Genomic DNA, 15,604 nt, shown 5'->3' on the forward strand with positions numbered 1-15,604 from the left:
GGGGGGGGGGGGGGGGGGGGGGGGGGGGAGACTTCAATACGGTGCTGGATCCCCTATTGGATCGTTCTAGTTCAAGGACAGGCAGGAGGCCAGCGGCGGCCAAGCTGTTGAGGGGGTTTATGGACCAGATGGGAGGAGTGGATCCCTGGAGGTTCGGGTGGCTGAGGGCTCGGGAGTAATCTTTTTTCTCCCATGTGCACAGGGTTTATTCCCGCATTGATTTCTTTGTTTTGAGCAGGGGACTGGTCCAGAGGGTGGAGGAGGCCGAATATTCGGCTATCGCGATTTCGGACCATGCTCCACATTGGGTGGATCTGGAGATGGGGGAGGTGCGGGACCAGCGCCCGCTTTGGCGTCTGGACGTGGGGTTGTTGGCCGATGAGGAGGTGTGTAGGAGGATCCGGGAATGTATCGAGAGGTACCTCGAGATCAATGATACTGGGGAGGTCCAGGTGGGGATGGTGTGGGAGGCTCTGAAGGCAGTGATTAGGGGGGAGCTGATCTCCATCTGAGCCCATAGGGAGAGGGGGGAGAGGGAGAGACTGGTGGAGGAGCTGTTGAGTGTGGATAGGAGGTACGCAGAGGCCCCGGAGGAGGGATTGCTGGGGGAACGGCGTAGCTTGCAGGCCAAGTTTGATTTATTGACCACCAGAAAGGCGGAGACATAGGGGAGGAAGGCGCAGGGAGCGGTCTATGAGTATGGAGAGAAGGCGAGCAGGATGCTGTCGCACCAGCTGCGTAAGCGGGATGCGGCTAGAGAGATTGGTGGAGAGAAGGATGGGGTGGGAATGTGGTGCGGCAGTGGGCAGAGGTCAATGAGGTCTTTAGGGACTTCTATAGGGAACTGTACCGGTCGGAGCCGCCGGCGGTGGGAGGGGGAATGGAGAGTTTTTTGGACAGGCTCCGATTTCCAAGGGTGCAGGAGGAGCAGGTGGAGGGACTGGGGGCGCCGATCGAATTGGAGGAGCTGGTCAGTGGGATTGACCACATGCAGTCAGGGAAGGCGCCGGGACCGGATGGGTTCCCGGTTGAATTTTATAAGAAATATGCGGACCTGCTGGGCCCCCTGTTGGTCAGGACCTTCAACGAGGCATGGGAGGGGGGTGTTCTGCCCACGACGATGTCTCGGGCACTAATCACCCTGAAGCGTGATAAGGACCCCTTGCAGTGCGGTTCATACAGGCCAATCTCACTGCTGAATGTAGACGCCAAGTTGCTGGCGAAGATCTTGGCCACTTGAATAGAGGACTGTGTGCCGGGGGTGATACATGAAGATCAGACGGGTTTTGTGAAGGGGAGGCAGCTGAACACTAACGAGCGAAGGCTGCTAAATGTGATAATGATGCCGGCAGCAGAAGGAGAGGCGGAGATTGTGGTGGTATTGGATGCGGAGAAGGCCTTTGACAGGGTTGAGTGGGGGTACTTGTGGGAGGTGTTGGAGAGGTTCGGGTTTGGGGTGGGGTTTGTTAAATGGGTGAGGTTGCTGTACGAGGCCCCGATGGCGAGTGTAGCGACAAATGGGAGGACGTCTGAGTACTTCAGGCTCCACCGTGGGACGAGGCAGGGGTGCCCCGTCTCCCTTGCTTTTTGCGCTGGCAATTGAGCCTCTTTCCATGGCTCTCAGGGAGTCGAGGAGGTGGAGGGGTTTGGTGTGAGGTGGGGAGGAGCACCGAGTGTCGCTGTATGCGGACGACTTGCTGTTGTATGTAGCAGACCCGGTGGGGGGAATGCCAGAGGTGATGGAGATTCTTGCTGAGTTCGGGAGTTTCTCGGGATATAAATTGAACCTGGGCAAGAGTGAGCTGTTTGTCTTACACCCGAGAGATCAGGAGGAGGGGATTGGTAGGCTCCCGCTAAAGAGGGCAGTGAGGAGTTTTAGGTACTTGGGGGTTCAGGTGGCTAGGAGCTGGGGGACTCTGCACAAGCTCAATTTTACTAGGTTGGTGGAGCAGATGAAGGAGGAATTTAAAAGGTGGGACATGCTGCCGTTGTCGTTGGCGGGTAGAGTACAGTCCGTTAAAATGACGGTGCTCCCGAGGTTTTGGTTTTTGTTTCAGTGCCTCCCCCTTTTACGTTCCGAGGGCCTTTTTTTAGGAGGGTGAACAGCAGCACTCTGGGATTTGTTTGGGCGCACGGGACTCTGAGGGTAAGGAGGGTCTTTTTGGAGCGGGGCAGGGATAGAGGGGGGCTGGCGCTGCCCAACCTCTCTGGGTACTATTGGGCGGCTAACGTCTCGATGGTACGCAAGTGGGTAATGGATGGGGAGGGGGCAGCATGGAAACGGATGGAGATGGCGTCCTGTGGAGGCACGAGCCTGAAGGCACTGGTAACAGCGCCGCTGCCGCTCCCTCCAACGAGGTACACTATGAGCCCGGTGGTGGCGGCTACCCTCAAAATTTGGGGGCAGTGGAGGCGACACAGGGGGGAAGTGGATGGCAGGTTCCTGGGATGGCACAGGGCGGGCATTAGGAAGTTGGGAGACCTGTTTATTGACGGGAGGTTCGCGAGCCTTGGTGAACTGGAGGAGAAGTTTGAACTCGCCCCGGGGAATATGTTCAGGTACCTTCAGGTCAAGGAGTTTGCTAGGCGACAGGTGGAGGGGTTCCCTTTGCTGCCCCTGCAGGGGGTAAGGGATAGGGTGCTTTTGGGGTGTGGGTCGGGGATGGGAAGGTGTCTGACATCTACCAGGTAATGCAGGAGGTGGGGGAGGTGTCGGTAGAGGAGCTGAAGGCTAAGTGGGAGGTGGAGCTGGGGGAGCAGATTGAGGAGGGGACATGGGCGGACGCCCTGGAGAGGGTGAACTCCTCCTCTTCATGTGCGAGGCTTAGTCTCATCCAGTTCAAGGTGCTGCACCGGGCCCACATGTCCGGATCCAGGATGAGTAGGTTCTTTGGGGGCGAAGACAGGTGCGTCAGGTGTTCGGGGAGTCCAGCGAACCATGCCCATATGTTCTGGGCATGCCCGGCACTGGAGGAGTTCTGGAAGGGGGTGGCGGGGATGGTGTCGAGGGTGGTGGGATCCAGGGTCAATCCAGGCTGGGGACTCGCAATATTTGGGGTTGGGATGGAGCCGGGAGTGCAGGAGGCGAAAGAGGCCGGTGTCCTGGCCTTTGCGTCCCTAGTAGCCCGGTGGAGGATCTTGCTGCAGTGGAAAGATGCGAGACCTCAGAGTGTGGAGACCTGGATTAATGACATGGCAGGATTCATTAAGTTGGAGAGGGTCAAGTTCGCCCTGAGGGGGTCGGTACAAGGGTTCTTTAGGAGGTGGCAGCCTTTCCTCGACTTTCTGGCTCAACGATAAGGTACTAGGTCAGCAGCAGCAGCAACCCCGGGGGGGGGGGGGGGGGGGCGGTTAGGGGGATAGTGTTTAAGTTAATTTGCTTATTGTTAATTTATTTTGTTGTTTATTGGGGTTGGGGGGGGGGGGGGGTTGTTATATGCGTTGTTACGGGTGCCGGGGGGGGGGGGGGGGTGTTTATTATTATTATTGTTATTATTGTTTTGTTGATATATATTTTTCACAAAAATTGCAATAAAAATTATTTTAAAAAAAAAACTTATTGCAAATAAATTTGAGCTGCAAAAAGCATGGCCATGTTTTAAGCACAGAGCCTGTGAACATCGTGCCAATCCACATGACCCCTGGTCCGCCCTGAAAATCATCCAAGCTGCAGTCCTTCTAACTGCGACCAAATTCTGGTTGTTATGCCCGGGGAGCAATGCTACTGCTTGTTACTGGAATTCCCGAACTGGCAACAGTCATGGGATGTCAGAAATTCCCACCCACTGTATGCAGTGATGGTTGACCATCAGCAGATAGGAATCAGTAGCAGCAGGAAGGATTAAACCCATGGTGCCAATTTCATAAACTGCAGGCAGAAGGAAAAGAATTGCAGGCATGACATGGGAAGGAAGGGGAAAGGGAAGAATGACTATGTGCAAGAAAAGGTAAACAAGTCAAACTTTCCAACAGGCTCCCCTGATCCAAATCTGCAGTAGCGCACAATAATAGATGTAATTGAGTCAACAGCATTAGCGTTGTCGTAACAGGCCCAAAAGAAAAACACCTTGTGTGTGTAATTTAATATGATTCAACAAATTTCACTGCAATTATTGTCACAATTTCCCAGTGGGAATGTCTACGTTTTTAAATCCAAGTATACTGGCAGAATCTGATTATGGAAGTTCAGAGTGGATTCGGAAAATAGTTATTTATCTAAATTTAGTGTCACTACAGTTGTTAAATTAAACAAGTAAAATGAAGTTCAGCACGTTCCTGTGGGACAGGATAAAACTTTTATTAAGAATCTTGGACAATGATTTAAAATCAAAATGACAAGATTTGATCTTCAAACCAGGAGGAATAATCCCAGAATCTGATGCAATACAAACAGAAAGTGCTGGGAAAACTCAGCAGGTATATAAGCAATACAAAGAGAATTTGACATGCTCATGCCCTTCATGCACTCAGCACAGTATACATTCTGTCCAGAATCAATTAACCACACAGTAACAATTGCATGTGTGGAATAGTGTCAATTAACCAAAGCTTTAAAATATCATTAACAAAAACTATTAGCACCACACATCTCTTCAGCTTCTGTAAATAAACACTTAACCAATGACAAAATAGATCACAGAAAGTGCTTGTAAACCTCTCAATCAGGCAATGCTTTCTCCTCTGTGCACCTGTTACAACAAAGATAACTTTTATGCAAGCCAAGTATGCATAATGCACCCATCGTTCCGTACCCAAAATCATGCTATTTCGGGCACTTCTGCCGAGGCGGGTGCACAGAGCCGGAAAATACCCTGACTTGAGCTACTTCTACTTCATGGTGAAAATCCTGCCCGATGTGTCTACTCAATCCCACTGCTCTAAGGAACAATTTTCCATCTTTCGATCCATTGTGATTCTCCATTTTGGTTACTATCAAGATCTTTCAGTGTTCACTTTTGTCTTGGCTATAATTATTTTCAAAACCACAAACAACTGGAAAAGAAACAGCTCAAATCTGACAGAGCCCTTATTCAAATATGCTGATCGGGGTGCACGAGATCCGCGGACACAGGCAATGATTTCATGATTCATCTGAGCAGGAATCTGCCATTTCAATAGGACCTGCAAGAAGTGTTGAGGCCTCTCCAATCCTGTTCTTCTTCCCTGCTGCAAGAACCCTCACTCCTGAATTCCCTTGCCTCACATGAACCTGAAAGCTGGTTAGTGGCCAAGGACCACAAAATTATCCAGAAGCTGGCAGCCACTTCATGCGCACTTCCCAGCCATGCCTTGCAAACTGTGGTCCAACTGACCAAGCTATTGCTGAGAAGTGACACTTGATCGCAAGGTCAGCGACACCTTCCATCCCTTTTCATATGATTGAGAGTAGACTGATGGGATAGTAATTCGTGGAACTCGACAGGACACATCTGGGCAATTTTCCACATTGTCAGCTAGATTCCAGTGTTGTAGAAAACTGCTAGAATTACCTTGGCCTACAAATATTCCCAAAAAAGAACCCTGGTACAGTATGAACGCTACTCAGTTTATAACATTTAAGATGGAAAAAGCTAACATGAACACTGCATGTTTTAATTTGCAAGGTATTGGTAGACGTTATTTGGCTTTGGAAATGCTAACAGTAGATTTTTAAGTAATCCATTCCTCATCTTGATAATTCAGCTTGGGTCTTTATCTTGTAGTTGTCTCGGGGAAACTTGAGATCAGTGAGAAGTATAAGAGCCAATTACATATGGGCCGGGATTCTCCCCTACCCGGCGGGGGCATGGGGGGGGGTTCCCCGGCGGGACGGAGTGGCGTGAACCACTCCGACGTCGGGCCTCCCCTAAAGGTGCGGAATTCTCCGCACCTTTAGGGGCTAGGCCCGAGCCGGAGTGAATCCCGCTCCGCCAGCCAGCGTGAACGGCCTTTGGCGCCCCGCCAGGCGGGGCCGAAAGGCCTTCACCGGCCGGCGGAAGTCCGCGCATGCGCCGGTGCGTCAGTGGCTGCTGACGTCATACCGGCGCATATGCAGCGCAGGAGGTTCTCTTTCGATCCCGCCATGGTGAAGGCCATGGCGGGGCGGAAGAAAAAGAGTGCCCCCACGGCACAGGCCCGCCCGCTGATCGGTGGGCCCCGATTGCGGGCCAGGCCACCGTGGGGGCAATCCCCCGGGGCCAGATCGCCCCACGCCCTCCCCCCCCCAGGACCCCGGTGCCAACCCGCGCCGCCAATCCTGCCTGCACCAGGCGTGCTTTGATTCCCGCCAGCGGGATTGGCCTGTCAGCGGCGGGACTTGGGCCCATCGCGGGCCGGAGAATCGCCGCGGGGGGCCCGCCGACCAGCATGGCGCGATTCCCGCCCCCGCCGATTCCCGGGGGGGTCGGAGAATTCTGCCCATGGTTTCTATTATCTTTTAGAACAGGCGAGCCTTGTAGTAATCAACTGAGCTAGGCAAAGAGCAGAGATGGTGTCAGAATACACACACATAATTTTAAACTCCAAACAAAGTTACATTATTTCTATGACGTGGGGCTGAGATAGATACTTGGATGTCTACCGTTAGCAAACTTGTATGAAAAATGGAGTTATGTCTCCAGAGTTAATGAAAACTTCTCTCAAATCACAATGTGTATCTGAGCAAAAGCCCCAAATGAAACGGGACAATTAGTTACTAGAAAACCAATTTATGGTCATGTGGAGTCTGCAATTTACTTGCTGATGTTGGCGATACATTTGCGAAAAACTCTTCCAAATGTTTTGAAAAACGTAAATCATCCCCAACCAGGATTACTCTACAATGGAATGCAAACTGGGCTAGAATTTCCTCTGAGCAGTGAACAAATAGATGTTTGTTACACTTGCATTTGCCCATAGAGTTTATGCACTCTTTCATATTAAAGCTGCCATCAGCTAAGAAGTGCAGTGACTTCAACAGGGCATGTGGTTTGTGTGATCAAAACAAGCAACTACGCACTTCCTTAACCAATCAGTTTAAAGCACAGTTAACGAGCAATTCAGAGTTTGAACTAGGCAGTGGCAGTTTGAATGGTGAATCCAATAATGCCTGGATCTGGTATGTCTCTCTTGTGGGGACAATGAATTAGATTCAATTTGTATTGTTTTTTGGAGCAGGCAAGGAGCTGGATTAGGGGTTTTCCCCTGTCCACACTGAGTTCTGGCTTTGTAACTCTGATAAAGTAATAGAAAAAAAAACTGATAAAGCAATTTTTTTAAAAATCAGGTCTGGAACTCAAAGAAAAGAGAAAATATTTGACATAAAATAGACACAATGGTTATAATTTCCAATAATTCTTAAAAGCTGAAGAAAAGCTGAAGGGCAGCACGGTAGCATTGTGGATAGCACAATCGCTTTACAGCTCCAGGGTCTCAGGTTCTATTCCGGCTTGGGTCACTGTCTGTGCGGAGTCTGCACATCCTCCCCGTGTGTGCGTGGGTTTCCTCCGGGTGCTCCGGTTTCCTCCCACAGTCCAAAGTCCAACGATGTGCAGGTTAGGTAGATTGGCCAATGAAAAATTGCCCTTAGTGTCCAAAATTGCCCTTAGTGTTGGATGGGGTTACTGGGTTATGGGGATAGGGTGGAGTTGTTGACCTTGGGTAGGGTGCTCTTTCCAAGAGCCGGTGCAGACTCGATGGGCTGAATGGCCTCCTTCTGCACTGTAAATTCTATAAATTCTATGAAATGACAATCCACATTTGGAAGTTAATTTTCAGTGCTGGTGAGATTGTTGAGTAATTAAGGCTTACCAAACCATCAAAGGTGCACTTGCACTGGAATGAACGCGTCCCAACGTTTTGTTGCATGCTTAGTCTCTAGCTATTTCAGTACAGGAACATTACATCACTCAATACACTTGAATGGGAAGTCAGGTGGTGAAAAGCTGCTTTGCGGCTTACAGAGCAACAAGGCATTTCACACAGCCACTTTGGATCTTCACATACAGACTCCAGAATTTGCTGTCCGATTTGCACGCAAGGTTTAATACCGTCAGCCTCACCATTATCATCAACAGCAAACTCTGACAAAAAATGTTTTTGCTTCATTTTGCTTATTTTCTTTTGAAAGGAAAATTGCTTCATTATTTGCACAAGTGTTAAGTTTTAAATGAAAGACTGTAACTTGTGGATAGACAAATAAACCCCTCTGAAGTGCTTCAGGATATGTTTCTACATTAAATGCACTGAATGAATGAGTGTTGTTGTAGACGGACAGTAAACGATACTTCAAAAACTTTGCCATTATTCTACAAAATAAATTGCTTGAGAAATATGTAATTAACTATACTATTTTTAAGAAAACACTCTTTGGTTATCTGGAGCAGTGTTCGAAAGAGCTACATTAAATTGATCGATAGAATATTGGTTTAAGATGGGCTGGTAAACAGTGAGTAATCAGGAGATAATGTGAATGATGCATCAGCCCAGTACACCCACTGTACATATGCTTATGGATGAGGTTTGCAATTAGGCAATCAACCTATATTATGTAATTTGGACTTTTTGTCCAATAATATTGCAATTATAACACTAAGTGAACAAAAGAATTTAGCTCTATTAACTTCAAAATGTAACAAATGAAATTTATAAAGAAATTTATGTGGCACCATGGTAGCATGGTGGTTAGCATAAATGCTTCACAGCTCCAGGGTCCCAGGTTCGATTCCCGGCTGGGTCACTGTCTGTGCGGAGTCTGCACGTCCTCCCAGTGTGTGCGTGGGTTTCCTCCGGGTGCTCCGGTTTCCTCCCACAGTCCAAAGATGTGCGGGTTAGGTGGATTGGCCATGCTAAATTGCCCGTAGTGTCCTAAAAAGTAAGGTTTTGGGGGGGGGGGGTTGTTGGGTTACGGGTATAGGGTGGATACGTGGGTTTGAGTAGGATGATCATTGCTCGGCACAACATCGAGGGCCGGAGGGCCTGTTCTGTGCTGTACTGTTCTATTCTATTCTATTCAAACTGGTATACTCCAAAAGTACAAAGGAATAACGATGACTTCATTTTCCATCCTGCTGAAGACTGAAAACAAGTGTTTAGTGAATTCTTGGCAGGTTTTCAGGTTTGAAGCAAACCATACGCATGTCTTGAACCTCTTGAAAAAGAGTTAAATATATTACAAGAACAATGCCACTTTACTAAGTTTAAACAAGGTCTGCACGGGCAGAACTATCTATCATCCTGGCTGCATAATTTAAGGGATAAAAGGAACCAGGTTCTTCTTCAAATCCACAGTTCCTTAAATTTTCAAGTGCAACACTATGGATGGCATAAAAGTTGAACGATTGCTGAAGGACCCCAAAACATTGCTGGGACTGAGAAAAGCTGCATCTAACCTGAGAGTTGATGATGCCAATACCAAGTGCACAAATCTTCCACTTCCCCATCAGTAATTGTTATAACCCCCATGAGGGGATGATCTGATTAATCTCCCATGAGCCTGTTGGAGTACGAGCTCCCCTGCTGAGGGGCAGAGGCCCCTAAGCATGATCGTTAATTCATAATTCCAAAAGCTGGCCCAGGAAGGAGCCGAGCTGCCGACTAGACCCGACAGGGACTGGGATTGTTACTTGTGAATACTTGCCTTTGGGTATAAACCTCTTTTCCAGACTCCTCCATGACTACTAAAGTAATTTCCTTGACTATTATATTGTATCAAATTGTTCAACAAATGAATCGGTATTTATTCCAACCTGGAGTACATCGAAATTTGAATCAGTACTCATCCATAATTCTCGCTATTTATTTTAACAAAATGAAAAGCTGCAAGAGTGCAGGTGGATGCAGCGGTTGATGGCAAACGAGCCAAACCCTCATCTGCATTTCCCAAATTGGGAAGTTAGGAGATGATTGTTGTAAAGTAGGAGGTCCGTGCTGGACTCTAAGGAAATATGACCAGAAATCAGTTACATGGTTAGCAGGGACATTGGTAGGGCCTCAGTCAATGAGGAATGTTCAGGGTAACGGAATCCTGAGATTTATTTGCGGATCCTGGAAGAGAAACTATATAAACAATTTAACAGCTTAGGCAACTTCTGGCTCTGGTTCATTTTAGTGTTGAACAAGCCGTTTTACACCTGTCGGTTTCCACTGAGCATAGGGTAAAAGTTGGTCCTCAATTGTCTGACGTCCCCTTTCTCCTTCACATTTCTTGTAATCTTCAACCTGGTTCAATCTATGCAAGCCTTTTTATGGCTGCACACCTTATAAAGTTTAAGTTTGGAGAATCAATTTAGTCAATTACATATTATATTAGCCCTTCCAATTTGACAGAAAGTGCTATAAAACCACTGGCATTCAATAGGATGACTGGAAGGTAAAGGGAGAAAGGAAACATAAAAGCTTTCCTGGAACACGTCTTCTGAGTATTATCAGCCTCAATTTTAAATCAATACAAATTTGCTCAGTTGTTTCTTCTGCAGCAGGATTCATTCTATAATGGTACTTACGATGGTAGAGTTACATGAATTGTACCAACTGGAACAATTTCCATCGATTTACCCCAGAACTTGTTCTTCCACCTTACATCTAATACGGGAGGTAAATAAAGACTCCATAAATACAAAATGTCACTTGAAGACCATCTATCAGAAATAATTTTATATGTGCATATGAACATTATTCTGGAATTGAAGTTGCAGAATTTCTACATACATATTAATTTAACTGCTCTTCCACTTGCCTCTTAACATATATCATTAGCTAAAATGATTTTGCCTAATCAGGGAATATGCACATCGGTTTCTGCTTGCTGACCAATTCATTTCATTACTGCTGTTCAAGGACCGCCCATTTAGTTAAATAAATGTCAACAATGTTCCTGTTGGCATTATAGCCCCCCCCCCCCCTCCCCCAACCTCCTCCCCTCCCCTCCCCAACCAACAAAAATAATTGGAATCCTCTTCCAGAAACAGGAACGGCATGCTGGCAAAGTGGTCAGCACTGCTGCCTCATATCGCCAGAGACCTGGGTTCGGTTCTGACCTTGGGTGACTGTGTGGAGTTTGCACATCCTCCCAGTGTCTGCCTGGTTTTCCTCTGTGTGCTTCGGTTTCCTCCCACAGTGCAAACATGTGCAGGTTAGGTGGATTGGCCATGATAAATTGTGTCTATTTTTGATCTCCTTATTTGAGGAAGGATGTGGTGGCATTGCAAACAGTTCAGAGGAGGTTCACCAGATTGATGCCGGGGATGAAAGGGTTGGCGTATCAGGAGAGATTAAAAAGTTCAGGCTTATACTCGCTGGAGTTTAGAAGGATGAAGGGGGATCTGATCGAGGTGTATAAATACTAAAAGGGATTAATAAAGTAAACGTAGACCAAATGTTCCCCCTTGTGTGGCAATCTTGAACAAGAGGCTACGTATATAGGTTGAGGGGCGGTAGATTTAAAACTGAAATGAGGAGGCACTACCTCTCGCAGAGCGTGCTGAATGTATGGAACTCACTGCCCCACAGTGCGCTGGAGTCCGAATAATTAAATGATTTCAAGAGGGAGATAGATATATTTCTGTTAGAAACTGGGTAAAGGGATATGGGGAACAGGTAGGGGTCAGCCACAAACTGATCAAAATGACGGAGCATGCTCGAAGGGCTGGATTGCCAACTTCTGCTCCTAATTCCTATGTTCCTAAATTGCTCCTTGGTGTCCATAAGTTAGGTAGTGGTTACGGGGTTAGGGCAGGGTTAGAGCCTAGGTTAGATGCACTTTCGGAGGATTGGTGCAAACTTGATGGGCCGAATGGCCATCTTCTGCACTGTAGGTATTCTATGAATCTGTAACTATTGAAAGGCAGAATAACTGTTAGGGCAGCACGGTAGCACAAGTGGCTAGCACTGTGGCTTCACAGTGCCAGAGTCCCAGGTTCGATTCCCGCTGGGTCACTCTCTGTGAGGGGTCTGCGTGGGTTCTCCCCGTGTCTGCGTGGGTTTCCTCCGGGTGCTCCGGTTTCATCCCACAGTCCAAAGATATGCAGGTTAGGTAGACTGGTCATGCTAAATTGCCCTAGTGTCCAAAACGGTTAGGAAGGGTTATTGGGTTACGTGGATGGGTGGAAGTGAGGGCTCGAGTGGGTCGGTGCAGACTCAATGGGCCGAATGGCCTGCTTCTGCACTGTATGTTCTATGAAAATGAAAGTGGAACTATTTGAAAAAGAAAAATGTAACAAAGAGAACGGGAAAAAAGGAAGAGATGGGAGTAAGTGACTAACTCTTTTAGAGAATCAACTTGGGTACAATGAATCAATGGCCTTTTTCTGAGCCGTACAATTTCTGATCCTATTTATCAACTTCCCTTTTTTTTTAAAAAAAAGTATTTTTATTCAGGTTTTGCAGAATTTTTCATAATAGAACAGTAATATCAATAATAACAAAACTAACTAGAGTGAATATTAACAGTGTAAAAAGAGAATATAGAATAACAATTAAATAGACATTACCCCACGCGACCCAGTCTTCCCACACCATCCCAATGAAGCACTCACCCCTTACACCCAGCCCCCCCACCACCGTGCCTAGCTCTATCTTTTTTTAATATATTTTTTTGAAATAATTTTTATTCAAGTTTTCAACAACAAATTTTATCACAACAGAGAAAAACAATAAATTAACAAGAAAAAGAAATAAGCATAAAACCATGAGAACAAACCCCCATAACGAACCCTTAGCCCTCCCCCCCCCCCCCCAGCTACCTTCCCCCGATTCCCGTCCATTTTCCCCTGATTCTTGGCCACCCGTCTATTCTTCCTCTTTCATTTTCATTGTTCGTTGGCCACAAACAGGTCCCGGAACAATTGCATGAATGGCTCCCACGTTCTGTGGAAGCTGTCGTCTGACACTCGGATGGCGAATTTGATTTTCTCCATTTGGAGAGATTCCGAGAGGTCGGACAGCCAGTCTGCAGCTCTGGGTGGTGCTGCTGACCGCCAGCCAAACAGGATTCTATGGCGGGCGATCAGGGAGGCAAAGGCAATGGCATCCGCCCTCCTCCCCAGGAATAGATCTGGCTGGTCTGAAACCCCGAAGACCGCCACTATCGGGCATGGCTCCACCCTCACCCCCACCACTTTGGACATAGCCTCGAAGAAGGCTGTCCAGTACTCCACAAGTCTGGGGCAAGACCAGAACACGTGGGCGTGGTTGGCCGGGCCTCTTTGGCACCGTTCACATCTGTCCTCCACCTCCGGGAAGAACCTACTCATACGGTTTCTTGTTAAGTGGGCTCTATGTACCACTTTTAGTTGCGTCAGGCTGAGCCTTGCACACGTGGCGGTGGAGATGACCCTATGCAGTGCTTCGCTCCAGAGTCCCCACCCTATCTCAATCCCCAGGTCATCCTCCCTTTTCTTTCTTGTTGCGTCCAGTACGGTGTCGGCCCTTTCTACCAGTCGGTCATACATGTCGCTACAGTTCCCTTTATCTAGGATACCTGTGTCCAGTAGGTCTTCCAGTAGTGTCTGTCGTGGGTACGTCCTTGTCTCCTTTCGTGAGAAGTTTTTGAGCTGCAGATACCGTAGCTCGTTCCCCCTGGCTAGCCAAAATTTCTCTGTCAGTTCGTCCAGTGTTGCGATCCTGCCGTCCGTGTATAGGTCCCTGACTGTCAGTGTCCCTCCGTCCTGCCTCCATCTTTTGAAGGTGGCGTCCGTCAGTCAGTGCTGGTGTGAACCTATGGTTGTTGCAGATGGGAGCCTTGTCCGACATTTTGGTCAGGCCAAATTGCTGCCGCAGTTGGTTCCAGGATTGGAGGGTGGCTGTCACCACTGGGCTGCTGGAGTCCTCCCCCCCACTTTTGCTCATGTTGAGTTTGTAGCCCGAGAAGGCTCCAAACTCTTTCAGGAGCGCAATGATTCCGTCCATGCTGCTCTGTGGGTCCGAGATGTAGAGGAGCAGGTCATCTGCATAGAGTGAGACTCTGTGCTCTCTGCCTCCCCTTCGGATCCCCCTCCAATTTTTTGCTGCCCTGAACGCGATTGCTAGCGGTTCGATTGCTAGTGCGAACAGCAGCAGGGACAGTGGGCATCCTTGTCTGGTGCCACTGTGCAGCTGGAAGTATTGGGAGTTGGTATTGTTGGTCCGTACGCTCGCCAAGGGAGCGTTGTATAGGAGTATCAACTTCCCTTTTAAAAGTTATTGACTCTGAATGTTTCATCAGAAAGCACGGAGGTAATGAACAAATAATTTGCTGCATAAAAGAAAATTCTCATTTCTGATCTAGTGTTGCCTTCCATTGAAAAGCCCTATAATTAGCCAAGTCCTTTGGAATATTGTTTATGAAGTTTGTTACAATTATTGGAAATTGCCATAGGATGGGCTTGAAAAGTAGGTTTAACATTTTCTATACTTCCAAGTGTGTCAGCCGTTTTGATTTGTTGCTGTGCATGAGTGGCAAGGCAACATTTTTCTATGTTAATTTTGCAAATGTAATCCTCTCCCAGGTTTCTTGGGTGAGAAACTTACATGACATCAACAAGAGAGAAATAGGAGTGAACCAAAATAAGGAAAATTGGAACAGCAAGGCCAAAAGGGGGAGAAGCAAAGCAAGACACAGAGAGAAGGGATACATATCAGCAGTAGTGGGGAACATGGAGGTACAATAATGCAACCTCTGACATATCAGTACATAATAGAGTGACTAGTAAGACTAAGTTAAAGTTATCTAATTCGACTCATTGGCACGTGGAAATGGTTATGTACTAGTTATCTCAACAAAATTACTTAATTATTATTGCCTCTATTAGATTTGCTTATATCCTTCTGAACTCTATTAGAATGGCAGAATTAACTTCGACCTGATGTACTTTCCTCACCAGCCAGTGGGAAATGATGTGGATACTCAAATGTAGCATTATGATATTGATGGAAAGATGTCCTAATTCTCGATTCATAACAGAATGCCAACTTTGGCCTGGAGACCATCATTCAGGACCATGCAGAGATGGGGTGAATGACATTTAGTTCTTTCTTCAATTACTGACACAGGTCTGGCGAGCCGAAGTGCCTGTTCCTGTGCTGTACGTCTCTTTGTTCTTTGTACTGTTAATTTCTGATAAAGGCTGAGCTTGTTGTCTACCAGGGGCAGGATTTTCTAGCCCTTCCAGAATAGGATCTTCCAGTTCCGCAAGATCCTGCCGGTGGCCAATGGCGAGCTGCCTCCAGTCTGAAACCCCGCCATTGGGGTCCAGAAAATCATGGCCCAGATGTGTTCAAATAGTTGTTCTTCATTGCTCAAAACACCTAGACATGCAGTTTATTTACACGATTCAGGACCAAGCTCCAGATGGATGTATGGCAAAAGGTGGTAGGGGCAGCAGCCTGACTTGTTACTGGGTGTGCTAGAGAGAAGTCAGTCTCAAAATAGGTACATCTCTTTGCCAAGACCCTGCACCCCAGAACCTAAATTAAACAATTGGTAACAAATGAATGTTGCCAATCCCAAGAAGGGTATATCTCTGCACAGTGGGTAAATGGAAACACTCCCTGCAGTAGATTTCTTTAATACCTTAGTTTAGGGCATTATTTTAGAGGCTCTAAGCTAAGCTACTGTATCTGTGCATATTTACACCCCGCTAAATAATGGATAGCAAAGATGCCAAAACAG

The 15,604-nt window shown here is 47.3% G+C and overlaps 1 protein-coding gene across 14 annotated transcripts in view; it reads right to left on the reverse strand.

Moving 5' to 3' along the window:
- The window catches only part of osbpl3b (oxysterol binding protein-like 3b), a 200,419-nt gene that overhangs the window by 45,278 nt on the left and 139,537 nt on the right, over positions 1 to 15,604 (reverse strand). For all 14 annotated transcript variants that reach the window (XM_038797231.1, XM_038797224.1, XM_038797228.1 and 11 more), the window contains one exon: positions 10,461 to 10,539. In XM_038797231.1, coding sequence (XP_038653159.1) covers positions 10,461 to 10,539 — 79 coding nt within the window. The remainder of the gene's footprint in view (positions 1 to 10,460; positions 10,540 to 15,604) is intronic.

Source organism: Scyliorhinus canicula, chromosome 5, assembly GCF_902713615.1.
Source record: "Scyliorhinus canicula chromosome 5, sScyCan1.1, whole genome shotgun sequence".
Classification (NCBI taxonomy): Eukaryota; Metazoa; Chordata; class Chondrichthyes; order Carcharhiniformes; family Scyliorhinidae; genus Scyliorhinus; species Scyliorhinus canicula.